The sequence below is a fragment of the Streptopelia decaocto genome, assembly GCF_964273445.1.
Source record: "Streptopelia decaocto genome assembly, chromosome: 6".
Lineage (NCBI taxonomy): Eukaryota > Metazoa > Chordata > Aves > Columbiformes > Columbidae > Streptopelia > Streptopelia decaocto.
This window is the reverse complement of record NC_138660.1, coordinates 8,586,810-8,613,349: the sequence shown is the minus strand read 5'-3', so window position 1 is coordinate 8,613,349 and position 26,540 is coordinate 8,586,810. Positions and strand designations below refer to the sequence as shown.

The following is a 26,540-nucleotide window of genomic DNA, read 5'->3' as shown; positions in this document are numbered from 1 at the left end:
CCACCAAAGCCTCTCTGAGACCTGCCAGGCTCATGAATGGTGGTGATGGTCCTAACGTGGGGAGGTCACCCTGAAACTAGCAGCAAAGCCTGTTGGCCTGGTGCTGCCCAGTATCCCTAGAGATGTGTTTGGCTGCTGGAAGGGGACAGGGCTGTCCCCTCTGTCCTTTCCATCCCCAGCCCCCATACCCAGCTGTTTCTCATTACTGGCGATCTGATCTTCAGCAAGCGGGGTTGCCCCAGGGGTCCAATGCTACCGAGGTGGCAACATGACCCCAAACCCTCCTGAGGTGCTGAGAGGGGGGACACAGGGACCAGGCATGGCACCCTGACAGCAAAGGGGGCTGCACGGTTGTCCTTCTGGCTTGCTGCTTTGCCGAGATTTATGGGTTTATTTCCGTCGTGGCTTTGCATGCAAGCTGAGGTGTGAGGGGATGTGGGTGGGATGCAGGTGGGGATGCAGGGTGCTGGGAATAGCGAGGGCAGGGAGGGGGGCACAGGGAGCGCGAAAGGGATGGGCAGTGAAAGGGAAGGGGAAGGCAGCAACACCCGGAGGCTACTGACGTGTGGCCAAGACCCAGGCTGGAGGGAAGAACCTGCCCAGCCCAGCCCCGCCACTGGCTTGGCCACGAGAAGGGACCAGAGGGACCCCAACAAGGCACCCTGGGCTGGCGGGGGGGGAACAGGCTGGGGTGCTGCAGGGGTGGGGGTGAAGAGTGGGTTTGGGCAGAGGGGAGCAGGGTCTGGGCAGGATGCTTCCGCCCACCTCTGCTTCCAATTTAGCTGATCCTTGCCCCAATCCCTGCAGCTCCCTAATCTGTTTGTCTTCCAAAGCCGTTAAATTAATTTGGAGCCCAGCAAAATCTCCCAGCTCTAATCTCAGCCCGCCCTGTGGCTCGGATGCGTTCAGCTCCGTGGGTTTGGCTGGGGCACGGCAGGCAGCTGCTGGACACTGCCAGTCCCCCATGGAGCCCTCTGCCACCTCAGAGGAGCGAGGACCTGCTCCTGCAGGCTTCCAGCCCCGTCTCCAGCAGCCCCCAGGATCCCTCACAGGGGTGGGTGCTGCTAAGGGCCAGCATGGGGACAGGAGGGTGTGATGACAGACAGGGAGATGGCCTGTCCTTCCACCAGCCCGGCTGGGCACCCAGTCCTGCTCCTGAGAGGTGTCGCAGAAAAACCAACGTCAGCATCAGCCCAGAAGAATTTGGCTGCCCTGGCCCATCCCAGCTAGGGACAGGGGCCTCTGCCATGCACTGCCACAGCCTTGAGCAGGGCAGCTAGGGGGGCTACAAGCCCCATTCCTTGCTGTACCCCTTCCCAGGGCTGGGAGCAGCCCCAGGGCACAGCCGCAGCCTCTGGTCCCTGCAGGCACGTGCCTCTCCGTTCCCCAAGTGCAGAGAACAGGCAGCTCATGACACTGGTGTCACTGCATGTGCCAGGCAGGAGCAGCCATCAAGATTATTTCCCCAGGAGCTCATTTTTTCCTCCAGGGCACCAGCATTGGGGGAAGAAGCTAATTCCCTCCCAGGGACCCTGGGTTTCCTGGCATGGCTGTGGGCCCACCATCCCTTGGTCCCCTCTGTCCCTCACCCCACAGGATGTGGCTGGTTGTCCCTGGGGAGGCAAGTGGCAGGCGGTGACAGGGAAGCTGTTGAGACATGGTGACATGCTTCCAGTCGCCCCCATGCTGGGGACCCTGGCATCCTGCTCCCCTTCCCCCGCCACACCACCCTCCATCATCTCCTCGTTCCCAGCCCGGGTAATTGGTGGCCTGGTGACAGACGGGCTCATTAGCAGCTTAATTTCGTCTTCATCTCTTCCTGTCCAACCCCCAGCCCAGGTGGGGACCAACCCAGCAGGGCTCAGGGATGGACACCCCGAGGCCACCATGCCCCATTGCTGTACCCCATGGGGGCACCCATGGAACCGTCTGGACAGCACATGTACACACACCAGCAGGCAGCACTACCCTGGCAACCTCACGTGGCCTCGGTTCCCCAAAACTGGGGTGCATGGGGGGACCCTCCATCCTTGGGCATGGGGATGATGCCACCCTGCCCCTCACCCCCCTGCCTGCAGTGATGCCACCTTGGCAGGTGCCCACAGGTGCCAGCAGGTGCGCAACCTCCCAGCCTCACCCTGCCCGTGTTTGCTCCCATAACGGTGGCGGTGTTTCGGCTCCTTTGTGCCGGCAGATAACAGGGGCTGCCACCGCCTCTGAAGCACCGGCAGCCCGGGCACCGCTGCCACCTCACAGCCCGAACCGGGCAGCGGGCAGGGGTGCAGGCAGGGTGTGAGCAAGGGGTGCGGGCAGGGAGGCAGGCCCAGGCGTGGGTGCAAGTGGGGGGTATGGGTTGGAATGCAGGCAGGATGCGTGGTGGTGGTACAGGCAGGGTGGCAAGCACAGGGTGCAGGCAGGGGTGCAGGTAGGATTCCCAGCCCCACTGCTCCTCTGATTTGCAATGGAAGAGCCCATCCCCAGCACGCCCTTGCCCGGGCAGTACCCCAAATCACATCCCCAGTCCCCCTCCTCTGCAAAGGCAGCCGGAGGCAGCCCACAAACGGCTGCTGTCGGTCCCCCAAAGGCCGCGCCGCCGGATGGAGGCCTGGCCGCCATTCAAAGGCGCGCTTGTGTTGTATAATTTATCGGCAGGAGATAACAGCCAAGCGGCTAACGAGGCGGGAGGGCTGCACCCCCACTCTGGGGAGCCAGGAACCATGGGAACAGGGGCTGCCAGGATCTGCCACACCAGAGCCATGGGCACCTCCCCGGCCATGGCACAACTGCGGAATGCCCCAGTTCGTCCCATTTTGCACCGGGATGTTTTGGGGGTGCCCCAAGGCAGGGGCAGAGTTGTTGCCAACCTGCCCCAGCCATCCCAATGCACAAAGACCCTGAGGGCTGTGACACAACCTGGGTTCAGGTTTTGGGGGGCTCTTCACCCCCAGGGACTCATGGCTTGAGTGCCCCCCCAGCCCAGCATGGATGGGAGCAGTGGGCACAGGAGCTCTAGGGTAGGGAAAGGCTGGCGCCAAACCTGGTGAGGGTTTGTTTAATTCCAGATAACGAGGCGACGCCAGGCACCTGGCTGGCAAACGGTTGCTCCCCAGGCAATGGAACCCGCCGGCACGCACTGCAGCACCATCTGCTTGCCCTCCAGCAGCACAGGGCTGGCATCAGCTGGGCACGTGGGTCCCTCTGGCCACCCACACTCCTGTGGCATGGAACGGCACATCATGGTATGGATGGCAGAGCATGGCACGGGGTCAGCGAGGCAGCAGGCACATGGGCAGAGCCAGGGCAGATGGGGATGCAGTGCATGGAAAAGCAGGGTGCTCCATCCTTTGTCAATACTGGAAGGATTTACACTAGGGCCAGCTCCCCCCAGCCAAATCCGCCTGCCCAGGCTGCCTTGGAGTGAGGCCGAGGAGGGGGCTTGGCATTGTGGCCATGCCACACAGCCAGCCCCCAAGGGACTTGGGGCCATGCCAGGCTCCTGCTGCCACCCCGGCCCTGTGGCATCTGGGGGCACTTGGAAACCTGCCCCCCTGCCCTCCACCAGCTGGCCCCACAGGTGGCTGTGTGCCCATGACCCCCACGTGGGGACATGCCCGCCTGTGCTCAGGGTCGGGGCCCAGATGTGCCCCGGTCCCGCAAGGGCAGGGAGACAGACGGTGGGGACGGCTGTCAGGGACCTCGGGCAGCAGCATCTCTGGGGGGTGGCCTTGCCAGCTGGTGAGCACGGCCCTGCCTGCCTGCTGGGCTGCATCAAGCGTGCCAGGTCTCAGCAGGGACAGCCAGGTGGGATAAACCCAGGGGGAGCCCTTTGTGTCACCCTGCAGTGAACCTGAGGGTGCCCAAGCGGGGGGCACAGCTGTGCCAGGGTCCCCAGCCTGAATCACACTGGGCTCCTGGCGGGTACCCCTGAGCACAGTTGGGGCTGGCATATGGGCCCCTCTCCAAAATACAGCCCTTGGCTCTGAGCTGCCCTGCCCTGGCAGGCTGGCCCCCACCTGATGGGTCACATCCCGCCTTGATGGCACCCTGGGGGTCCTGAAATGGGCAACTGGTCAGACTGGTGAGCCTGGCCGGGGTTTGGGGATCTCCTCCAGCACACTCCGAGGGTGCTCGGCCATGCTCGGTGTGTTGCTGCCACCCCCTGGCAGTGTGCACAGTCTCGGGTGCCTCCCAGAGCCCCCCACGCATGGGTGCCCAGGCCTACCACGACCCAGCCTCACACCACCCCACAGAAGGTAGGGGCACCCTGGGGTGCAGGAGGCCAGGGAGAGCACAGGAACCTCGGGGGGGGGTCCACACCCCACATCTTGCACCATGTGGGGGGCCTGGGCATGACCCCCACAGTCTGGCAGGGAGGTTTGTGTCCCCCCGCCAGCCTGGGTGGGCAGAGCAGGGAGGGACTGCAGGGCTGAGAGGGGGTCACCCACCCAGACAATGGTTAGAAGGAGACGAGGTTATGTCCCAGCGCATTAAGGCTGTCCCTGCTGAGTGCCACCACTGCAGGGTGACCTCACCGTGAACTGCCCGTGCAGCCACCCCCATGGGCCATCAGCATCCCCTGTGACACCAGCGTCCCCTCTGCATGTCAGCATGCTGCTCATCCCACTGCCTGAGCCGTTGGGATGCACTGGCACCGTGTCACGGAGGGGACACACCGCGGAGAGGTCACACACGGGTGAGTCTGGGTACCACGGACATCTTGTGATGGACATCCCAGCACAGATGCTGGGGGCACCTTGGCTCCAGGTCTCATCCCAAGCCACATCCCAGAGATGTCCAGCTCATGGGCTATGTCCCCACACAGCCACCTCACTGCAGCCACCGGGGCCATGCATGGGGACCTGAATCCCATAGATGACCCCACTCACGGCCTTGGAGTCCCCAGCGAGCTGCTGGCATGTGCTGCACCCACGGTGCTGTGCCACCCACCTTCCCTGGTCCCCGTCACACTAGGGCACCTGCCCCCGCCACCCACCGTTGTGCCAGCCACTTAATGCCACATCTAGGTGGGGAACCCCTGCCCAAATCGGGGGCAGGGTCTCCACTGCTGCATCTCGCCTGAGCCAGGGAAAAATCAGTTCAGGGAGGCTGGCGGTGGCATTTGGGGACTGGGGGGGACGGGGCTGAACTCCTGACCCGGCACCAGCAGCTCCCTCCCAGATGCCAGGCGTGCAGGCTCCCTGGGGCGCCCAACGCGTGAGCAGCCCCTGGCCCTGCTGGACCCCCCCGCTCCCCTCACGGTTCATCGGCAGGCCACGGGTGACGGCTGTCACCCGTCCCACGTGGCTGGCGTGGGAGGGGGAAGGAGGCGGCGGGGACTGCAGCCCCTCGACCCCATCGCCGGCTGAGTCTGCACAGCTCATGACACGGGTGCCCAGGTGCGGCCGGGGCGGCGGGCCCCGTCCCTCTGTCCCATGTTTCGAGCGGGGGGACGGGGCTGCGAGGCCTCGGTGGGGCAGCTCAGACCTCCCCACCGGGGGCCGCTGGCAGAGGCGGCTCCGGGCCGGGGCCTGCCCGTGGCCGTGGGTGCCGCCGTGGCGTGCGCGGCTCCGCGCGGTGCCATCCGCGGCATCGCAGCTCCCCCTGCTGTCATCCGGCCGGGACAAGGCCAGACCGCCCCTCGGCACGGGCATCCCCGAGGGGTCCAAGCACATGAGGTCCCCCCGGTAACCGGCTCTGCGGCACCCTCTGGGGCCAGCCCACGGCAGCGCGGCCACGGCAGGGACGGTGGCAGCCCCCATTGCAGGGCACCCCCCACTGCAATGCATCCCTATTGCACACCACCCCCCACTGCAATGCACCCCCATTGCAATGCACCCCCACCGCAATACTCCCCCGCTGCAATGGGGACATTGCATTGACCCCCATTGCAATACAGCCCCCATTGTAATGCCCCTCTACTGCAGTGCGCCCCCACCTCACTGCAATGGCCCCCCATCTCACTGCCTCCCTTTACAATGGCCCCACCGCGATCGCCGCGCCCCCCAGCCGCAGTGCCCCCGCCAATCCCGGGTCCGGGGGTGCCCGCCCATTGAGCCGGCCGGGAACCCGCCGCCGCCGGGATCCTCGGCACTGCACAGAGCGGCGCCGCGGTGGGAAACGGGACCGGCGGGCACTAGGGCCGCGCACACACCCGCCGGTCGCAGTGCGCAAGCGCCCTGCGCATCCTGAGGCTATTTCCGCCCGCCGGCGGGTAGGGCACTCTGCCCGGAGTGGTGCGGCGGAAGTGAGGGCGCGTTCATCGTCGCGCGGGCCGCGGAGGCGCCGCCATGGCCGGGATCCTGTTCGAGGACATCTTCGACGTGAAGGACATCGACCCCGAGGGGAAGAAGTTCGACCGCGGTGAGTGGGGCCGCCGCTCCGCCCCGGGGCTGCGCCGCCGTCGGCCGGGGCTGCTCGGCGCTGCCGTCCCGCGGGTTCTGTGCTCTCCCACCGCCCGCGTGAGCCCCCGTCCGCCCGCGTCCTCGCTCCGCCCTTCCCGCTGGCGGGGGCCCCTCTGCCCCGTCCCCTCGCCGCCCGTGGTGCGCGCTGCTCCCCCAGCCCGGGCGTGTGCCCGCGGCCCCGGTGCGCCCCGTCTCCCCCGCCGTGTCCCCTCCGTCCCCACACACACCCCGGTCTGCTCCCGGGCTCCGGCAGCCGCCCCCGAGCCCTGTGCACCCCTTCCCTGGGACCCTGCTCCCCCCCAGCTCTGCTTTTCCTGACTCTGGTGCTCTCCCCAGTGTCCCGCCTGCACTGTGAGAGCGAGTCCTTCAAGATGGACCTCATCCTGGATGTGAACATCCAGATCTACCCCGTGGACCTCGGTAAGACATGGGTCTGCTAGGCCAAAATGGGCCGGGATGGGGTGAGGTTAGAGAGGCACGTGCTGGTGCTCAAAGGAGACCAAATTTGCTGCAAACAAGCAACGTGCTTTCTCAGACTTTCTTGAGGCCCCTCTGCTGTCCCCAAGTCACAGGGGGTGTGTGGTGCTGCATGTTCTTGCTGTTCTGGGTCTGAGCTGGGTTCTGTTTTGCCTTGCTGTGAGACTTGTTTGGGGTCGTCTCTGGCCCATTCCCCGGAGGTGCTGGCTGGTGAAACTGCCTCAGCTGGTGGCAAATGAGCCTTAAGGAGACCTTTTGAACTGAGCTTCAGTGGCTAAATGTACTAAATGGGTAGAAAACAGAGTTGTATCACAAACAAAGTGCAGAAGGACTGGAACTAGTGTTACAGTGGCTCATGTACCTGCCCAGGGCCCTCTGGGACTCTCCCCATGAATCTCTTGCTATGTTCTATGGTGGTGTGGCGGATCTCGTCTCCTCTATGGTGGTGACCAATGCGTGTGGGAAGCAGGGAGACAGAGGATCCAGTGTGATCTTTTCCTTGTTCCCCACAATTCTGCTAGAGGACTGAAGGCAAGGATGGGGCTTTGTGCTAAACCCACCAGGGTGGCTCCTTGCCACCACCCCAAGATCTGCTGTGGCTCCTGCTGCTCTGTGTGTGCCCCTCACCTTCTCACCCATTCTCTGACCTCTACTCAGGGGACAAATTCCGCCTGGTCATTGCCAGCACCTTGTACGAAGATGGCACCCTGGATGATGGCGAGTATAACCCCACAGACGACCGGCCCTCCAGGTACGGGGCTCCAGCCCGGGGCCTCCGTGGGGGTGGATGAGGGAAAGGGTGAAGTGCTGAGGGGCACACTCTGGTTTGACTCTTCTCTGAGCTCCCACCATCCCATCACAGGGCAGACCAGTTCGAGTACGTGATGTACGGGAAGGTGTACAGGATCGAAGGGGATGAGACCTCCACAGAGGCAGCCACGCGCCTGTGAGTGCCTGTTGGCAGGAGGGGGACACGGTGCCCTGGGGTGGTGTGGGGGAGGCACCAGCGTCCCAGCCTGGGTCTCCCATGGAATTCCCCCCTCTCACTGCTCCTCTCCTCCCACCCCAGCTCTGCCTATGTGTCCTATGGGGGGCTGCTCATGCGGCTGCAGGGAGATGCGAACAACCTGCATGGATTTGAAGTGGACTCTCGAGTTTACCTGCTGATGAAGAAGCTGGCCTTCTAGGAGACCTCCTGCCTCCGTGGGCTGCCCCAGAGATGTTCTGCTGGCGAGCAGACAGGAGCCCTCTGACCCCAAATCCTGCCCCAGCACCTGTGCTGCCTGGCCCCTTTGGAGCTGGGGGAGGAAGGGATGCTCCCCATCATCATCCCATCCTGGCCTCTTCTCACTCCTGCTGGGATCCACAGCTCCCTCCTGCATGGAGAGAGGTACCTGATGGCCAAGTGGACACTGCTGAGCGCTTTGCACTCCTGCCTTCTGGGTATCTCTTCCCACCTCTGCCTTCCTGTGCTTCAAAGTAGGCTCAGCCCTGGCGCTGGACTGGGACAGCTGCCTGTCTGCCTCGGGACTGGGGACTGCTTCCTAAGGAGCTACCTGGGGCAAGCCAGGCTTGTTTTTTATTAAACTAGGATGTATTTTCTAGATTTGGCTCTGCTGGCTGAGAGGTGAGGCTGGCAGGGAGCGGGCACGCCTGTGTGGGAGCAAAAGGGGGGCCCACACCACTTTCCCAAAGGACTGGCAGTCCAAACCTGCCCCACGCTCTTCTCTGCCAACCCACCGAGCACAGTGCAGACGCGAGGGGTGGTAGCTCACATCCCCGGTGGGGTCCGGCGGCAGAACTTGGTGGCCCTGCAGAGCTGGCAGCCACCGCTGGAGGGAGCTGGGTACTGGGGAGAGACACAGAGCCAGTTCCTGAGGGGCTGCCTCTTGCTGAGGCACCTGGGGCCGTGCAGTCCCAGGGACAGAAAGAAGAACATGAACAACCTTTTAGAAAAATATCTCTTTAATTGTAAAGCATTCACAGTAGAGGTGCCTGCCTGGGTGTGAGCAGGGCCTGTACCCACCGGCACACAGGTGTGCTGCTGTCTGCCTCTGTGGGCCATGTGGTTGATGAAGGTTTGAGGAGCAGGAACCAATTCTTTCCCTGTGGACTCCTTCCTGAATGCCCAGAGTACAGCTCGGTGTCCAGCAGGATTGCTCTGACCTGGGATCAGGGTTGTGAGCCCTGTGCGCAGCCTTGCTGAGGGTCTCTGACACCCTCCTGCCCTTGCTGGCACAAGTCCTTGGCCAGGTCGTGGAAGAAGAAGCGCAGTTTGCCCTGCACCAGCTGCCGGTAGGTGAGGAAGATGCTGGTGATGTGTGTCTGCTCCATGGAGCGTGGGGAGCAGCTTGGCTCCCAGGGTCCTGCCTAGGGGTGAGAGTGGGACAAGAGGGGTGACAAATGCTGTCGTAGCCAGTCCATTGGAGCTGGCACCTGTGCCAGGCTCATGTGGGGAGGTCTCACCTCCCAGCTGAAGGTCTGCAGGAGCAGGAGGAAGGAGTTGGCATGTTGGTAAAGCTGTCGCAGCTGCCTGGCCCCACACTCCTGGGTCACCTGGCCCTGGGCCCCTGCCACGGCCCCCACCAGCAGTGCCAGGTCACACAGGATCTCCCGCCGCTTGGTCTCGTTCTGGGGGAACAGGCAGTGAGCAGGGTAGCCCCTGGCTCAACTCATTCTTCTGCCCACCCTGGATGGGGTTCCTCCACCCTCCCTGTGCCACCACGTGTACACACAGGCATCGTTTGGCATTTCTGGTGCCTGTGCCAACCCGAGGGTTCTTTCTCCAGCCCAATGGGCGTCCCAGTGCTAGCACTGTCCTCCCAGCACCTCTCACCGATTTGGATTTCCACTGCTGGAGGCTGAAGTCCACCAAGGGCAGCACCACAGGGCAGCTGAGTGTGGGCAGCACCTGGCACTGACCCTGCGGGGGGAAGAGATGCTGAGATGAGATACCAGGAGCTGTTCCCAGCCTTGTGTTTTGGGGGGTAGTGCATCCTCACCGCTCTCTTCTCCATGTCCTTGGCCTCCCCGATGTACTTCTGGATGAGCCTGTTGTCGCAGACCAGCCGCGTTGGGCTGGCACGGCCATCTTCCATGTGCAGGAGGAAGGATGTGAGGAGGAGCAGCCCTGGGGAGACAGGGTTACCTTGGGCACCCCTCTCTGGGCAGCTTCAGCCCAGGGCTGTGACAACCCTTCACCCCAGCTCGATGATGGCCCTGTGGTGGAGGTGCAGGGGGAGGTTTAGGGGTGGCCGAGGAGGGCCTGGTGCTGCCCTCAGGTCAGTCAGTGCGGGGGCCTGGTTCTTCCTGGGGAGACACAGGGCTTCCCTGCTGGTGCGTGCCGACGGGATGCACATCTGTGTCGGTGCAAGGTTTTTTGGCTCTGCTGCAGGCGGGGAGCAGAGCCGGGGACAACCCTCCCCGTCAGTGCCAGGAACAGCGCTGGGTGTCACGTGCACTTTGGGGAATCCTGCCTGCAGCATCCCGCAGCGGATGTCAGCTCCTCACCGCGGCTCCGGCCAAGGGCTCGCCTGCTGGCACTGCCTTCCCCAGCGCTGCCAGCACACTGCTGACCCGGGCACCTCTTAGCTGCTGTGCCTGATGCCTGCCCCTCCTGGCAGCAGGCATCTCTTCTCTAAAGGCCCTCTGTGCTTCCACCTGCCTCGCTGCCCACCTTGGCACTACACCTGTCCCCAAAAGCCCTTGGCGCAGCCTGTTTCCCTATGATAGGCATGGAGGGATGCTCAAGCGCCACTAGTGGCCAGGTCAAACCAAACTAGAACCACCCTTAGTGTTTGCTGCCCACCTGTGGGGCTCATTTTTGGGGTGCCCAGGCTGGGGATGCTCTGGCTGTGCAGGCACGGCATTTGCTGCCAATGCAGTGCCTTGTCCTGCTCGCTCCCGTCCCCCGTTTTAGCCACACACTCACTGTTCAGCTCCATGCTCAGCTGGGGGCTTCGGCCCTGCATCTTCCACCCTGGGGCCAGCGGCTGCTCCCCAGCCCCCTTTCCCCTTCCATGGGGGGTGGCGGTGGTGCGGGCTCCCCGCCAGCCGCCCAGCCGGGACGGAGGGCCAGGAGTGCCCCTGGGGCGGCACGGCGCAGCTCTCCGGCTCCGGCCCGGCCGCCCAGCGAGGCCGCGCGATTTCCTGTTGTGTCGCCACTGACCTTCGAGCAAAATCGCAGCGGGGGCCCCGTGCCCGGGGGACGGCTTCCTGCCTCCGGCCGCTTCCTCCCTTGGCTCGGGGCGCGGGAAGGGCGTCCCGGGGCGCCTCACCTGCCCCTGGCCTGAGCGCTTGGCTGCGGGGCCTCAGCAGTTAGCACCTCAGCAGTGCCTGTCTGCGGGGTGAAGGTGGCCCTGGTACCTGCTGGAGAGATGGCATCAGTGACCCTGCGCTAGACAGCCCTGGGGCCACCAGCCCTGATGGGATCCTGCTCCTGGCTTCAGCAGCCAGGCATGAAGGCCACCAAAAACCCTCACACAGAGGTGGGTTGCAGCCCTAGTGACCTTCACCCAGAGGTGGACCCCAAACCCTGGTGAGCCTCACTCGGAGGTGGGCTTCAACCCTGGTGACCCTCATCCAGAAATGCACCCAATCTTTCATCACCTTCATCCAGAGATGGACCCCATCCCCTTGACCTTCACCCAGAGGTGGACGCCAAACCCTGTTGATGCTCACACAGAGGTGGGCTTCAGCCCTGGTGACCTTCATCCAGAGGTAGACCACATCCCTGGTCACCTTCACCCAGAAATTGATCTCATATCCTTGACCTTCACCCAGAAATGGACCCAGAACTCTGGTGACCATCACCCAGAGCGCGACCCTATCCCTGATGAACCTCACTCGGAGGTAAGCCCCAACCCCAGTGATCCTTGCCCAGAGGTGGGCTCCAACCCCTGTCTCTGCCACCCAGCAGTGACTCAGGGGGGTGGAGATCCCTGACAGGGCTGTGGTACATGGGGACCACTCTGAGCTGGTGATGGAGCGTGGGGATCTGGCTGGCATGTGGTCCCCTGGGGACATTTCACCAGAGGTATTGGTTGGGGGGACAGGTGAAGCACCCATGGACACCCCTCCCTTGGCTGGAGAAGCACCAGGGATCTTCCCAGTGCCAGACTTTGGCACAGCCATGACTCCCCCACCACCCAGCGCACTCTGACCTGTGTATGTGCACATGTGTGTTTGTGTGGCACACGTGTACACACATTCCGTGTGCACCCTCAGACCTACGTGTGTACACACGCACACTTCCCTCAGCACGTTGGGCTCCCCGCACAGATAACCCCTGTGGCCGAGCACCCACACACATGCTTCCTTTTGAGGGGGATTCCCCCTTTTGAGGGGGATCCCCCCATCCCACATCCTCTTGCTCCCGCTCTCCCCACAGCCCGCACTTCCTTCTCACACCCCTGCTCTCGCCTGCTCCCACCCCTGTTCCTGCGGCTGGCAGTTCCCGGCAGCGCCTGGCCGGGTGACAACAGGCAGAGTAAACACCTCAGTCCCGCTCTGCCTGCCCCATGCCTCGCTCAGCCCCCCGTAGCCCACCTTGCAGGTCGCGGGGTTGCCTGGACAGGGGGTCCGGTGGGTGCTGCGGCTCCAGAGACGAGGCTGGGAACTCGGCTTGCAGCAGCTGGAGCCCTGAGTACCGGGGTCAAACACCGCCGGGCTTCCCACACACGGCCATGCCCCGTCTCTGCGGACGTGACAAGCTGCAAACGCAGCTGTCAGCACCCTCAGCCCCTGGGCCAGCGCTGGCCCTGCTCCTACTGGCCGCACATCAGTACCCAATGTCCCTCCACCGTGCTTGGGTCCTTGTCCCTCCCTGGGTGCTAAACCCTTCAAGATGCCAGGCTGGAAAGCTGCAGTCCCATGTGCTCCCTGCTTGTCTTTGTAATTAGCCAAATGAACTCATCAGGGGAAAGCAGAGGGCTGCTGGAAACTGGAGGTCTGCTGGATCCCAGTGGGTACCAGGGCACCTGAGGTGCCCACAATAGTCCCTTTGCCCCAAAATGCTCCTTCCCAGCCATGCCGGAGGCTGGTGGGCAGTGGGCAGGCTAGGATTCTGCTGGGGAGGGCAATGCTGGCATTTGCTGCCCATGTCAGGGGGGCAGAGGGGGATGTGGGGGGCAGCCCCTGCTGCTGGCCCACCATGTTTCCCCCAGCCCAAATCCAGTGGTGCTGCGTGCTGTGGATGGAGGGGGAGTGGGGCAGTGGGTGGGGCTCAGGGACTCCAGAGGGGCCTGGGGGCTCTGGCTGAGACAGGCAGGGCTCTGGCAGGGGGCAGGAAGCCGGGGGGGGGACTGCAGGGCTGCACAGCTGGACGGACCCTGGTGCCAAGTTTCCCACCTCTCCTTACAGGGTGCAAAGTGCCGGGAATCCCTCTGCGGGTGGGAAGCCGTTCGCACCCACTTCCCCAAGGTGCTGAGGGCAGCCAGAGGTGCCAGGCAGCAGGGGGGGAATAGGGGGAGACCGGGGACGTGTGGCACAGCTGTTGTCCCCGCAGGCCACCCAGATGTGCTCAATGGGCATCCCCAGGATGTCAGTGCAAGGCAGGGGGGTGTATAGGAAGCAAACCTGGGCTTCCAGGGGCAGGGAGGGGGGTCCCAGCCCCCTTTGAAGCCCCCATAAAAGGATATGGCATAAAGGCAAGAGAAAGTCAAAGGAACAAAGAGAGCGGCTAATCCCGGCGTGAGCAAACAGCCCCGTTTGCTCAGGGCCCAGCTGGCCCCGGGGCCAGGGAAAGGAGCCCAGCGGGGCTCTGGGGGTGCCAGGCAGCGGGGGACCCTCCACCTGGGCTGGCCCCCTCCCTGAGAGCAGACAGCCCCTGTGAGCTGGGTGTCCCCTGCCCCCTCTGGGCCTTTTTTTACATTTGCAAATTGTCAGTAAACATCCGTGGGCAAATCCTGCTCCCCAGTGCCCCCGCACCCTGCACTGCTCCCCGGCAACCCGTCCTGGGATGGCAGCACGATACTGCTGGGTGAGGGGCCATGCAAGGGGCACTGTGGCTGGGGTCCCGCAGCTCAGGGGATGAAGGCTGGCAGGGATTTCCCCACCCTTCCCAATTCCTGGCAGGCCACGCACTGCCCAGCACAAAGCCTTGGGGGATGCCCAGAGGATGCCCAGGGACAAACCTCCAGCCACTGCCTCGCACCAGGGCACTTTCTGTCAGGGGCCCTGCTGGCATCTGGGGCGATCCCACCGTGTTCCCTTTCCCCATCCTGCTCCTCGCTCCAGCTCCACACCCCAACAGAGGGCACCTCATCCATCTGCCTCCATCCCGTGGGGCGGCGAAGGGGTTAATGCCAGGCAGCTGAGCCGCAGGTGGGCGCAAGAATGAAATTCCTTCTCGCAGTCCTGTGAAGTCTGGGCACAAATATTTGCCTGCATGTCCGGTGGGGAGGGGGGGAGACCACCATCACTCTGGGAGCTCACTAATCCCCATGCCAAACACAGCCCCCCCATGCCTCGCATGCCCCCTGCCTTCTTCCCACCAGGGCCGCCCCACAAGACCTTTGGGGATGGGACATTTGGGGACAGGAGCACCTGTGGGTGCTCCTATAAGCAGGGAGCTCAATGGAGTTGACAGGGTGCTGGGAGCGGGCACGGTGCCCCGGGGCATGGCCAGGGTCTGTTTGGTGTGGCAGTTGAGGATGTTTGGGGTCTCCATCCTGCTCTCCAAGCCCTGCTTGCCGCAGCGGGCCAGGATGAGGGCGAGAGTCCCAGCCATCCCCGCCATGCCAGAAACACACCCTCCATAATAAACTCCATGTGTTCGCAGAAGGAAAACAGCCACTTACCCCCTGCTCTATCAGCCCCCCAAACTGCATCCCGCTCCCTGTACCTGCCACCCCCAAAACCCCCTCCTCTCCCAGACCCCCCGGCCTTCGTCTGGGGCGGCCCAGCCCTGCAAACCGCCTACCAGTTGTGCAAATATTGCCGGAACGGCTGTAATCCCCGTGTCCAACGTGAATTATGAGATATTTCCACCCATTACGACAGGCCCCCCCCACCCTGCCGCGTGTGTGCGAGGCCGGGGGGGATTAGTCACGGGGCAAGCCGCAGTCGGCACAAAGCTTTGGGGAGGCCAACAGCTCCGCGCACCCCATGCCAGGGCGGGTCGGTTGATGAGGGCTCTTTTTGGAGAGAGGAGGTACCCCTTGTGCCACCCAAGCTCTGGGCTCACGCCTGGCACGGGGGTGAGGAGGAGGTGTCAGGGTGCCATGGAGGCAGTGGGAGGCTGTGGGAAGGGGGGGCCGGGGCGTGTGGTTTCGCCTCGACCCCATCCCCGGGGAGCAGAGGCTCCTTCCTGCCGCCCCGAGCCCAGCTCATGTTCAAAGCCGCGAGCAGGCAGCAGCTAATGAGACCAGACAATAGAGAGCTGCGTGGGGCAGGAGCGCTGGCGAGGCCCCGCCACGACACCCCCACGCCAGCCACGGCACGGCCCCAGCACCGCAGCCCCCGGGGACCCTCTGCAGGACCCTCACTGCTGGCAGAGCACATGCCCATGAAGCCCCAGCGGTGATGTGGGCTGTTTTGGAGGGCACCGTAGGGGCATCCCACCCGTGCTGTGTCAGAATGGCACCCCATGGGGCCACCGCCTCCCCACCCCGGGAGTGAGCTGGGCACCCACTCAGGGTAGAGGTGCCGGAGGGCTGTGGGTGCCCGATGGTGTGGCTGGGGCTGCCCATGGCCGGCCGGTTCCATCCCGGTGCAGCTCCAGCTGCCCACAGCCGGTGGCCCCATTGGGGCTGTGCCGGCGCCAGGCCCAGCGCCGGAGCGGCTCAGAGCTGCCTTTGTGCTGGGCGCTGCCAGCACACATGTGCAGGCACTGGGAAGCAGCTGGTGGGACTGGGACCCTTTCCCAGCGCCACCCCTGGCTGGCGCCGCCCCCTCCCCACCAGCACAGGGACCCCGAGGCTCTGGCTAGCCATCCTCTGCCCCTCGCCTGGGGGCACCCCTTGGCATTTCCAGGAGCCACCAGGGCCGTGGTGAGGGATGCCGAGGCACGGCTGGGGCATCCGTGTTCTCACTGCCCATGTGTCCCCACTGCAGCAGAAATGTCCCCTCCCCAGACAGGGATGCCCGGCACTCACCCACCCTGCCGGGCCCCATGCCAGTGTACCATCCACATCCCAGCCTGGTTGTGTTGGGCACCCTCGCAGCCACCCCCCTTCCTGCTGCCATCCCATGCCTCAGTTTCCCCCATGCCGAGGGCCATAGCCAGGCGAGTTCCCCGTCTCTCTTTCCTTTTGCTGGGAAAGGGGAAGGAACTTCCCTCAGCGCTTCCCCACGTCCCACAGCCGAGCCAGGAGACTGTGACGATCTCTGGGTGCGCGGAGTCAGCGTCGGATTTCTGGCACCGGCGGCCAGGAGCCATCGCCTGCTCCTCCCTGCTCGGCCCTGCTCACGTCCCGCCGTCCCCCAGGGCCGCCACCGCAGCGGGCACCGCGCGGCAACCCTGGCACTGCCGCACAGACCCCAGCCCTCCCACACTGCTGGAACCCAGACCAGCAGGAGCGCTGGCAAAGAGAGGGGACAGGATGGTGGTACCACTGGGGATAGTGGGGAGGTCATGGAGCTGGGGGTGCCATGCTGCTGGGCAGAGTCCGTGCTTGCAAGCAGCAGGGCGTCGGGCACAGCCCACGCCCAGGGGATGCCCAGTACCCTGGCAGTGTCCCAGCCCCGGTGATGCCAGCGGGGGAAGCCCGGCTGCTCCTCACTGCTTCACGCCAGCTTCTGCCACTGGGCAGGTCCTCAGCATGGCCAAGCCCCCCACACCCCACAGCCCCCCCAGGAGAGGTGCCTACAGCACTGGGACACATGCCAGGGAATGTGATGGGGCAGCTGTGGGAGAGCCAACGGTGGGTAACCCCTGTAGGCTGGCACTGGGGGCATGGGGCGGTAGGCTGCAGCCCCCCCAGGTGCTTGCCGGGCAGGGAGGCCCAGGAGGAGCCTTCTGGGGGGGCAGGGGCCTGTTGTGCTCCAGCTGTGCCGTGTTTCCCTAGCTACACCGTGCAGCTGGCCGGGTGTTTGTACCGCCTGGAGTTGATTTTGGCAGCCCTGTGCTTCCCCCTCCTCCCCTCCCCACCCGCCTTCCCTGCCCGCCATGCACCCACCACCCGACACCCCTTCCTGCCGCCCTCGGCGGGGGTGGTAAGGCAGGGACATGGGTGTCACATGCTGGACCCCCTCCCCGCCAGTCCCCCTCCCCATGCTGTGTGCCTCAGTTTCCCCAGCTGGATGCTGCTCTCCCCAGGCTTTTCCATGGTGTCAGCTCACTGACCACTGCTGCTGCCCTCGCCCGTCCAGGCACATGTGGGCAAACAGCAGGACCGGTGCTGGGTGCTGCTCTCTCAGCCTCCTCCATGGCTGCCCCCTCCCCTCCCTGGACAAGGGAATGCAGGTGTCCGGGCTCCTGTCCCCCTGCTGCCTCTGCCACCAATGGGCAGGAGTCCAAGGTTCCGTTCTGGAGCCTTCCTCTGCTCAGAGTGGGCATCAGCCAGAGGGATTTGGGGATGTCAAGGGAAAAGGTTGTGGGTTATGTGTGACTTTGCAGGGTTCAGGGTGGATTGGGGAGGGGGCCATGCTTTGGGGGCCCATGCTCAGGGGTGCTGAGTGGTTGGTAGATCTGTATGTCCTGGGGAGGGACTGGATGAAGGCAGAGAGGTCTGCAGGGAGTCCATGCGTCACTGAAGACTGTGTGGATGGATGATATCCTGCAGTGCCCCGTGTCCTGAGGGTGCCAAGTGGCCTGGGAGGGGGCTGAGTGGATGAAGGAGTCCTGAGGATGTCACATTCCTGGGGTGTCCAGTGAGCCCTGGGAGGGTCATGCCTGAAAGTGGGCTGTGTGGATGGGGAGCCCCCAGGATAGCCTATGCCCAGGAAACACTTTGTGCCATGGGAGAGTATATGGATGGAGAGGGGGAATTTGAATTGGGGTGCTCCACAAATGCCTTATTCCCGAGGGGGCTATGTGGATGGGTGTTCCCAGGGGGCTCAGGTTCTTGCGAGAGCATGTGGACGGAGACATACCCTGGATGACCAGTGCCCAGGAGTGCCCCCAGTTTTGTGGAAGGGGTGTGGATGGTGACAGTGGTGTCTTCACAGTGCCCTGCGTCCTGGTGGGTGTTGTGTGGATTGGCGGGGGGAGCTGTCCCCAAGATGTCCAGCCCCTGGGGGTGCCCCAAGGGAGGGTATGTTGATGAAGTCATCCCTCAGGTACCCCATGCCCAAAGGTATCCCGTGCCCTGGGGTTGGAATACGAGTGAGGATGCTTTATACCCGGGGGTACTCCGTGCCCAGGGGTGGGGGGCAATGGCTGGGGGGCTCCCTAAGAAACCCAGAGTCCCGGGGTACCCCATGCCGGGCTGGGCACCTGTGTGCCCCAGAGTGCCACAGGACGGCCCATGCCCGGCGGGGACGACGGGGCCCAGGGGGGCTCAGAGCGCGACGGGGACGCGTCTCCCCCCAGCCGGCCGCTGCCTGCGCCTCATTAGCGGGGCCTTTGTTTGCACAGGGCTCGCAGCTCCCGCTTGCCCATGCCGCCGCCTATAAAGCGGAGCCGGGGCCGGCGGCCGGGCAGAGGCGGCGGCAGCGACAAGCAGCGGCCGGCCCCCCCTCCCCGCCCCCGGCCGCCTGCCTGCCCCGGCCGGCCGGCACCATGCGCGCCGCCTTGCTCCTGCTGCTCGCCCTGCTCCTGCCCGGCCGCGCCGCCCGCCCCAAGCTCGCCCTGCCCATCCGGCCCGACACGGACCCGCTGCCCCCCGGGGGGGCGGCAGGTAGGAGTCCCCCCGCTTCCTTCCCCCGCACTCCCCCCCTCCGGGTACCCCCGTCCTATACAAGCCGTTGCCGTGCCCCCACTTCGTGCATCGCGCTTCGCGCACCCCCCTCCCTGCCACTCGCACCCCTGTCTTTGCACCGCAAGCCTGCACCCTTCCTTTTCTTGCACCCCGCATCCCGCTCCGGGCCTCCCGGCTGGCCAGGACCGGGACCGGGAGCGGGACCGGGAGCGGCCGCCGTGCCCAGCAGGCGACGGGGCGGTGCCGGCTGCTGTCCGGGGCTGCGGCAGGGGGGTGCCCGCGGCCCGGAGGTGACCGGGGGCGGCGGTGGTGATGGGTGTGTGTGGGGGTCTCCGCAGGCTGTGCCTTCGGGGGGCACTTCTACGCCCTGGACGAGACGTGGCACCCGGACCTGGGGGAGCCCTTCGGTGTCATGCGCTGCGTTATCTGCCACTGCGAGCCGGTGAGTGCCCCCGCACCCCTTCCGCCCCGGGAACCCCCTTCCCTGGGAGATCTCTCAGGATCCGGCCCTGGTGGGGAGGGGGCTGGCGGCGGGGAAGTCAACCTCCTCATCCAATACACCATGGAAAAGGGGATCGGGGATCCCGCCACTGAGCCGAACACCTGGATGTCTCCCCCCTCGCCGCCGCGACAGTGGGCTGGAGAAGGGGGGTTTAAAGGATCAAGCTTCATTCCTCCTCCCCTTCCCTGGGGATGGCCCCTGGCCCCCTCCTTCCCTTCGAGCAGCCCCCCGAGGCCAGGCCGGGACTGGCGGGGCTGCACACAGCTGGGCAGGGGGCTGGGGGCGGTGGGGGCGCACCCGGACTTGGCTGCCGTACAGGCAGCTGGGGGCTGCACAGGGTGTCTGGGCCGCCTGCGGGGGCTCCAGCTGGGCCGTGGTGGGGGGAGCCGGTCTGTGCCGGGGGGCACACCTTGGCACGGCTTGGCACAGCTCTCCCTGGCTCTTCCACCCTCTGCAGCAGAGGAACCGCCGGGGGAAGCCAGTGGGGAAGGTGAACTGCAAGAACATGAAGCAGGACTGCCCTGTGCCCACCTGCCCTCGAGCCACATTGCTGCCTGGCCACTGCTGCCACACCTGCCCCAAAGGTGAGGCCACCAGATACCTCCCTGTGGGGACCCTCTGCATCCAAAGGGTTCCCCGGGGACGCGGGAAAGGGGGCACTGCACACATCCCCCCAAAAGGGGCTGCTTGCTTAGTTATGGGGCTTGCCAGTGCCCCCGGGGTGCACATGAGGTGCTGGGCAGGGGGAAGCCCTGATGGGCACACCTGTCCCCAAACCACCACGGGAGGGGTGCAGAGAGGGTGCACAGGGCCAAGCAACCTGCCTGTCCATCTGCCTGCACTCACCATGTCCCTTGTCACTCCAGCCCAGAATCCCACAGTGATTTGCAGGGCACATCTTCTTCTACTTTGGGAGGGGAGATTTATTATTGTGTTGAGCTCTTGAACACAAGCAGCCTGGTGCAGTGGTCTTCCCTTGTGTCTGTCCCATGCCAGCCTTGCCAGGCCCCCCAGAGAAGAGCCCTGCACTCCCATTCGACACCTTCGAGTACTTCCAGGACAAGGAGGACGACCTGGACAAGCCCTACAACGACCGCTCCTACCTCAGCTCTGAGGGTCTGGCCCGTGATGATGCCCGCACAGGTGAGCCACCCACCCAGGTGGGCAGCAGGGGTGCAAGACACCCTTCTGGGCCCCCTGCCATCATCAGCATCCCTTCCCCAGAGTTTGTGGCCTTGCTGACAAGTGGTTCGGAGCCGTGGCGTCCCACATCCAGTGCGGTGGCCAAGGCTCGCTTCACCCTGCTGCGTTCCTACCTGCTCTTCTCCATCAGCTATGAGCGGTGAGTCCTGTCCTCTGCCCAGGCAGGCAGAGTGGGTACCCTCCAGTAAAGGGGGGGATGCAATGACGCTTGTGCCTCGGTTTCCCTTTTGACACTCCTCCATGGTGCCATAGCCTTGCACTGGCAGGGCAAGAGATTTGAGGAGGGGGGTGATGTGCTGGGGTTCAGGGCCGGCTGGCCAGCCAGGATTTCATCACAGCCATGGCACCGCTCCGGCCTCACCCCTTCTCCTCCAGGTCTGGAGTAGGAACGGCCCCAGGGCTCTGCAGAGGGGTGCAGCATGGCAGAGGCTCCTTGCTGCCCCACGGGCCCTGCTGGCAGGCACTGCTGGGACACTGCCACTAGGGTCCCCCATCCTCGCCATACCTTCCCCAGATGCCCGCTGGCAGCTGAGCCTCTCCTCTCCTCTCCCTCCCTCCCTCCCTCCTTCCCGCTCCAGTTTCTTCTGCTCTTCCTCGCTTCCAGGCCCCTTTGCATAGTAAAGTGGTGACTAATTTCCAGCTCCAACCGGGGGAGCCAAGCAAAGCTGAAAATACTCCTAATTTACAGCCAGGCCTGAGCACTCAGCTCCCGGCGGGTCCTGCCCTGCTGCCTTTCCCAGCAGGGACCCCCTGCCTGCTTGGTGCCAGCCGGGCACCACTCCGGGGCAGGGCAGCCCAGGGGACCTGTGCAAGCTGGCACCTGGTGAAACAGCACGTTTGGGCCAGCCCGGAGGGTGGTGCCAGGGTAGGGGGTGCTGGGTATGGGGTCCTTGCTCACCCCCTGGGTGCCTGCAGGCTGGGACGGCCGAGCCGGGTGCGTTTCAGTGACCCTGAGGGCAACGTGCTGTTCGAGCACCCCGTGCAGAAGAGCGCTGCCCCCGAGGACGGCATGGTGAGAGGGGCTTGGAGGGCGGGGGGCATGGTGCCCCTTCCTCCCCCTGCCCGGCTGTGTGCTGCCCCCTGGCCTCTGACCAACCCTGCCCTCGCCCGCAGCTCTGCGGCATGTGGAGGACTGTGTCCAAGGCCAACATCCAGCTGCTGCGTGGGGAGCAGCTCCGCGTGTCCCTCATCACCCGGGCACAGCCCTCTGGAGAGGTCCACGGGCACATCCTCAAGCACCGGGCGCTCTTCGCAGGTAAGGCTGGCTCCTGCATGCCCATCCAGTTGGTCCCCACTGGGATGCCCCTGATGCCCCCTCTCCTCACTCAGAGACATTTGGTGCCATCCTGACCTCCGTGGACCCGACACACCTGGGCGCTGGGGGCATGGCCATGCTGACGCTGAGCGACACTGAGAACAACCTGCACTTCATCCTCATGACTCGGGGGCTGCTGGAGCCTGGCGCTGGGGGTGAGGGTGGGCACGGGCACCCTGCGGGGCCTGGCACTGGCCAGGGAGTGCATAGAGCTGGTGGGGGACACATGGCATGTGCGTGGCTTGGGATGTCTGGGTCAGGGTGGGTGCAGAGGCTGTGCATGGTGGTAGGGGGGTTGAGGTGTGATTTGGGGTGTGCATGGGTGAGGAGTGTCTACCTATGGGCAGTGTGGGGCTGGGTGGTGCTGGAGGGCACCTGGGGTGTGGGGGTTGGTGTACAGAAGGATAGGGTTGGGGAATGGGTTGTGTGAGGATGTGGGGAATGCAGGGGGAACAGTGGGGATCACAGTGTGTGCAGGGCTTGGGGTGTGCAAGACAGGGCAGGAAGATGGCAGGAAAGTGGGGGTCAGATGCAGCAATTTGGGGGGGCTGCTGTCACAGAGAGTGGCTTTGGGGGGCCAGAGGGACAGTGATGGCATGTCCCCAGTCCAGTGCGTCCAACCCCCTCTGCCATGCCCAGAATCCCCATGGGTCCCACTGCGGGTCCGCATCCTGCACCAGGGCCAAACGCTGCGAGAGGTCCATGCCAACATCACTGTCGAGGTAAAGCCGTCTGTTCCCCCATGTGCCCTGGCAGCCCCAGTGCCCACAATGCCAAGGCTGAGCCATGGCACTGTGTCCCCCCCGGCAGGACCCCGACTTTGCGGAGGTGTTGAGCGAGCTGTCTGCCCATGAGCTGCAGTGGCTGGTGCAAGGGCAGCTCCGCATTGTGGCCGAGACAGAGGGCCAGCATGCATGCCAGCTGGCCGGAACCATCATCACCCGCCGCAGCTGTGACAGTGAGCACGGGTTGGGCACCCCAAGGTGCAGGGGGGTGGCCATGCTCCCCCCACACCAGCCTCACCCTCCTTCTCGTGCCTCTCTCCCTGGGCTGAAGCCATCCAAAGTGTGCTGTGCGGAGCGGACGCCTTGCTGCCAACCAAGACGGGGGCCGTGGGCTCGGCCAAGCTGGCGCTGCACGAGAATGGCACCCTGGAATACCAGGTAAGTGGGGGGCACGCGTCTCATGGGGGGTCCCAGCGACATGTCTCCACCCTGCTGCTGCCCCTCAGCACCCTGCCTGCAGGTGCAGGTGGTGGGCACAGCCAGCGAGGTGGTGGGCATCACACTGGAGACTAAACCCCGGCGGAAGAGCAAGAGGAACATCCTGTTCGACATGACGCCCAGCTACAAGGATGGGCTGGTGAGCACTGGATGGCACTGGGGGGTATGACAAAGGGACCTTGGGTGAGTCCCCATCCCAACCCACGTGGTCCCACCGGTGGCAGGCCCAGGGCACCTGGCAGAGCCCCAGTGCCCGCGATGCCCACATGCTGCTGCAGAACGAGCTCTTCCTCAACGTGGCCACCAAGGACTGGGTGGAGGGCGAGCTGCGGGGCCAGATCATCTCCCTGCCCTACAGCGGACTGCTCGCTCGCTACACAGGTACCTGGGGGCACCGAGAGTGGTAACGGGGGGTGGTGGGGCATCCCCCCACCTGCCACCTCCCATGGCCCCTGTCTATGCACAGAGATGCCTGTGGCACTGGCGGGGCAGCTGGTGTCCCCCCCGGTGAGCAGCGGGGCGGGGGGCCACGCCTGGCTCTCACTGGATGAACACTGCCACCTGCACTACGAGATCTCGGTGGCGGGGCTGGGCCGCCCGGCCGATGGCACCGTCAGTGCCCACCTCCATGGGGTGGCCGAGCTGGGCGAGATGGGTGCCCGCCCCCACCAGCACAAGCGCCTGCTCAAGGGTTTCTACAGCACTGAGGTGAGGTGGGCACCTGGTGGGGCTCCCCATGATGGGGGCCAGGCCAGCCCTTATGCGCCACCCGTGCCCCTCTCCCCTGGCAGGCTCAGGGGGTGGTGAAGGACCTGGACGCCGACCTGCTACAGCACCTGGCGCAGGGCACCGCTTTCCTGCAAGTCAGCACCAAAGCCCACCCTCACGGGGAGATGCGGGGACGGGTAGGTTCCCACCCAGCCAGGGCACCCCTATCCCTCCCCACCACTGCAGGGTCTCCAGCCAGGTGACACTGCCCAGAGCAGGGTAAGAAGGGGACAGGCTGGGGTCGCGCCATCCCGGCAGCCTGGTATGGTGTGTGCTGTGGTCGCGGGTGCTTCCTCCACCAGCCCTGACCATGGAGGGCAGCCGCCTATCGGCATGGGAATGGGGGTCCCTCAGCAGTGCCAACCCTCCTGTCCTTTCCACTGACCAGGTGTACATCCCCAACCGGTGCCACGCAGGAGGGACCCGCCTGGCTCCGGGGGAGCCCCTCGGGGAGGCTGAGATCTCTGAGGGCACCAAGACCAGGGACCTGGAGCAGGTGAAGAAGGACCCCAACTCCTGCTTCTTTGAGGGACAGCACCGGGCACATGGCACCCGCTGGGCACCTGAGTATGACAAGAAGTGCTCCATCTGCAGCTGCCAGGTACAGGCCAGGGTGGCGGGCATGCTGGAGGGGGGAAGCACCCATCAGGAGAGCCCCCCTGTAACAAGCTCCATACCTACTGCCCCCAGAAGCGCACAGTGATCTGTGACCCCATTCTGTGTCAGCCCCTCAACTGTACCCGCCAGGTGCACCCCGAGGAGCTGTGCTGCCCCATCTGTGAAGGTACCTGGAGGCTGAGGGGACCCCAGGCAGGGGTCTGGGGGAGCAGGGGTGTTCCCCGTGGGAACAAGGTGGGGGAGTCCCTCTCTGAGCCTCTGCTGCTGGCACTGTGTGCACGCCCTCATAACCTCCCTCTTCCTTGCAGAGAAAAAGACAGGGCAGGAGGAGCTGAGGCTGGAGCGGGCACGGGACAGTAGTGAGGGTGAGTCCTAGTGGGCGTGGGCTGAGGGGGCAGCTCTGCCCCTTTGGCCTCCCCAGCACCCCCACAGGGGCTGTGCCCACCTATTAATCCCCTTCCTCTCCTAGGCTGCTACTTTGATGGGGACAAGACATGGCGAGGCTCTGGCACCCGCTGGCACCCCGTGGTGCCTCCCTTCGGCCTCATCAAATGTGCCATTTGCACCTGCAAGGTGAGTGCAGGTCCCAGTCCCCCCTCAGTCCCCTGATCTAGTCTGGTGAAAGGGCTGCCCCAGCACCCATGGGTGCCCTCAGCTGCTGGGCACTGCAGCAGGGGCTCAAACCAGGCAGAAGTGCATGAGCCTTGTAGCAATTGCCCTGTGTCCCCCATGAGTCCCTGCACTCCCCGCAGGGCACCACGGGTGAAGTGCACTGCGAGAAGGTGCAGTGCCCACGGCTCACCTGTGCCAACCCTGTGCGCGTCAGCCCCTCTGACTGCTGCAAGCAGTGCCCAGGTACCTGCACCCCCTCTTGCCTTCTGCTTTCCTGGCAAAACCCACACGCTGCCCCATGCCACCACCGGCGATGCCATGGGGTGCCCCCACTGTGGGCTGGCAGCCTCTCAGTGTCCTTTCCTGCAGCCCCTGAGAAGAGTGTCCCAGAGCTGGCTGACACCATGCAGGCAGACGGGCCACGGGCGTGCCGCTTCGGGCGCCGCTGGTACCTCAACAACGAGAGCTGGCACCCCTCTGTGCCCCCCTTCGGAGAGATGAAGTGTATTCTGTGCTGGTGTGTGGTGAGTGTGCCAGGCCTTGGGCAGCACCGGGGGAAGGAGGGTTGCCCCGTGTTCATCCCCAGTGCTTTGGGGATGGACAAGAGAGCAGACTAGGTTGGCACCTGAGGACCTCCCGCACCCTGAGGAGCCGCCAGCCTCACCCCCATGCTCAGCCCTTCTTTCTGCCCTGCAGTCGGGGGAGACGCACTGCCAGCGCCAGGAGTGCCCGCCGGCTGCCTGCACCAGCCCCGCCAGGAGGGACAACCCCTGCTGCGCCAAGTGCCGCAGTGAGTGACAGTGCTCGCATGTGGGAATTGCTCCCCAAACACCCTGCGGTGGCCTATGCGCCACCCCCCGTCCCCCTCAGGGGCCAAGCCACAGCAGGGACCAACCCAAGCACCTCCTGTCACCCACTGTGCCCATCTCTCAGCCCCGCTTCCCCACCACAGCCCCAGACACCCCCCTGGATGCGCGAGAGAAGGTCCACGGTGCCAGGGCGGAGGCGTGGAGCCGCTGAGCAGTGACCGCTGCCTGGAGCGGGGCGAACACACAGCGAGGCCGGGCGGCCAAAGGGGATCCCTGCCGCCCATCACCCCCACACAGGGTGAGGGCACAGAGGAGCATGGTGGGGTGAACATGGCCAGGTGCCCAGCCTGGGCACCCCATCTCGGCACAGCCATGATGCCAGGGCTGCCCTGCCCGCTTGTGCCAGTGGGCAGCTGCTGAGCTGGCGGGGGCTGGGGCTCCTGCTGCCCCCCCTCTCCATGCCTCCCCAGCCAGCGGGTGCAGCGAGCATCGCGCCCGCCTTGTACATAGTGTAAAATCCCTCTGACCCCTGTCTCACTGCACCCACCCTGGCTCAGCTGGGCTCATCACGTAATTTATGGTGCCTGTGGATGGGGGTCTCCCGATGTATTTATTAAAACCAGAGCTATTGCCTACCCGGTTCACGGCCTCTTCCTAGCAGCAGCAGGCACAGGGCTGCACCCCTGCATCCTGTGCTGGACGCCAGTGGGATTTGCAGGCCCTGGGCTTGCTGGGTTTGGGGATGCATATGCTTGGGGGGGTGTATTTGGGGGACACAGGGCCAGGGAGTCGGTGCCAAGCTGGGGGCACC

The 26,540-nt window shown here is 64.8% G+C and overlaps 3 protein-coding genes across 5 annotated transcripts; 2 read left to right on the top strand and 1 right to left on the bottom strand.

Annotated features, from left to right (window-relative positions):
* Window positions 1-6,211: 6,211 nt before the first annotated feature.
* Window positions 6,212-8,482, top strand: POLR2H (RNA polymerase II, I and III subunit H). 2 transcript variants are annotated; one of them, XM_082056110.1, is made up of 5 exons: window positions 6,212-6,360; window positions 6,738-6,821; window positions 7,536-7,629; window positions 7,741-7,824; window positions 7,948-8,482. In XM_082056110.1, exons 1-5 carry the CDS (start codon window positions 6,288-6,290, stop codon window positions 8,063-8,065), a joined length of 453 nt encoding a protein of 150 aa, XP_081912236.1. In that variant the 5' UTR covers window positions 6,212-6,287; the 3' UTR covers window positions 8,066-8,482. The 2 variants fall into 2 exon arrangements, with proteins under 2 accessions (XP_081912236.1, XP_081912237.1); XM_082056111.1 differs by lacking the exons at window positions 7,536-7,629; window positions 7,741-7,824.
* A 407-nt stretch (window positions 8,483-8,889) lies between these two features.
* THPO (thrombopoietin) lies at window positions 8,890-12,468 on the bottom strand. Of its 2 annotated transcripts, XM_082056122.1 has the most exons (6): window positions 12,426-12,468; window positions 11,047-11,246; window positions 9,881-10,008; window positions 9,715-9,801; window positions 9,345-9,509; window positions 8,890-9,248 (listed from the first exon to the last, which is right to left on the bottom strand). In XM_082056122.1, the coding sequence occupies exons 3-6, from the start codon at window positions 9,974-9,976 to the stop codon at window positions 9,051-9,053; spliced, it is 546 nt and encodes a 181-aa protein (XP_081912248.1). In that variant the 5' UTR covers window positions 9,977-10,008; window positions 11,047-11,246; window positions 12,426-12,468; the 3' UTR covers window positions 8,890-9,050. The 2 variants fall into 2 exon arrangements, with proteins under 2 accessions (XP_081912248.1, XP_081912247.1); XM_082056121.1 differs by lacking the exons at window positions 11,047-11,246; window positions 12,426-12,468 and adding an exon at window positions 10,810-10,971.
* A 6,069-nt stretch (window positions 12,469-18,537) lies between these two features.
* On the top strand, window positions 18,538-26,332 carry CHRD (chordin). Its single transcript, XM_082056099.1, has 23 exons — window positions 18,538-18,658; window positions 19,018-19,121; window positions 19,639-19,765; window positions 20,178-20,324; window positions 20,406-20,523; window positions 21,300-21,396; window positions 21,498-21,639; window positions 21,714-21,854; window positions 22,339-22,421; window positions 22,510-22,657; window positions 22,756-22,862; window positions 22,945-23,061; window positions 23,147-23,303; window positions 23,389-23,630; window positions 23,714-23,827; window positions 24,079-24,291; window positions 24,381-24,474; window positions 24,617-24,673; window positions 24,778-24,881; window positions 25,061-25,163; window positions 25,290-25,444; window positions 25,617-25,710; window positions 25,873-26,332. The coding sequence occupies exons 1-23, from the start codon at window positions 18,541-18,543 to the stop codon at window positions 25,938-25,940; spliced, it is 2,850 nt and encodes a 949-aa protein (XP_081912225.1). The 5' UTR covers window positions 18,538-18,540; the 3' UTR covers window positions 25,941-26,332.
* Window positions 26,333-26,540: the final 208 nt, after the last annotated feature.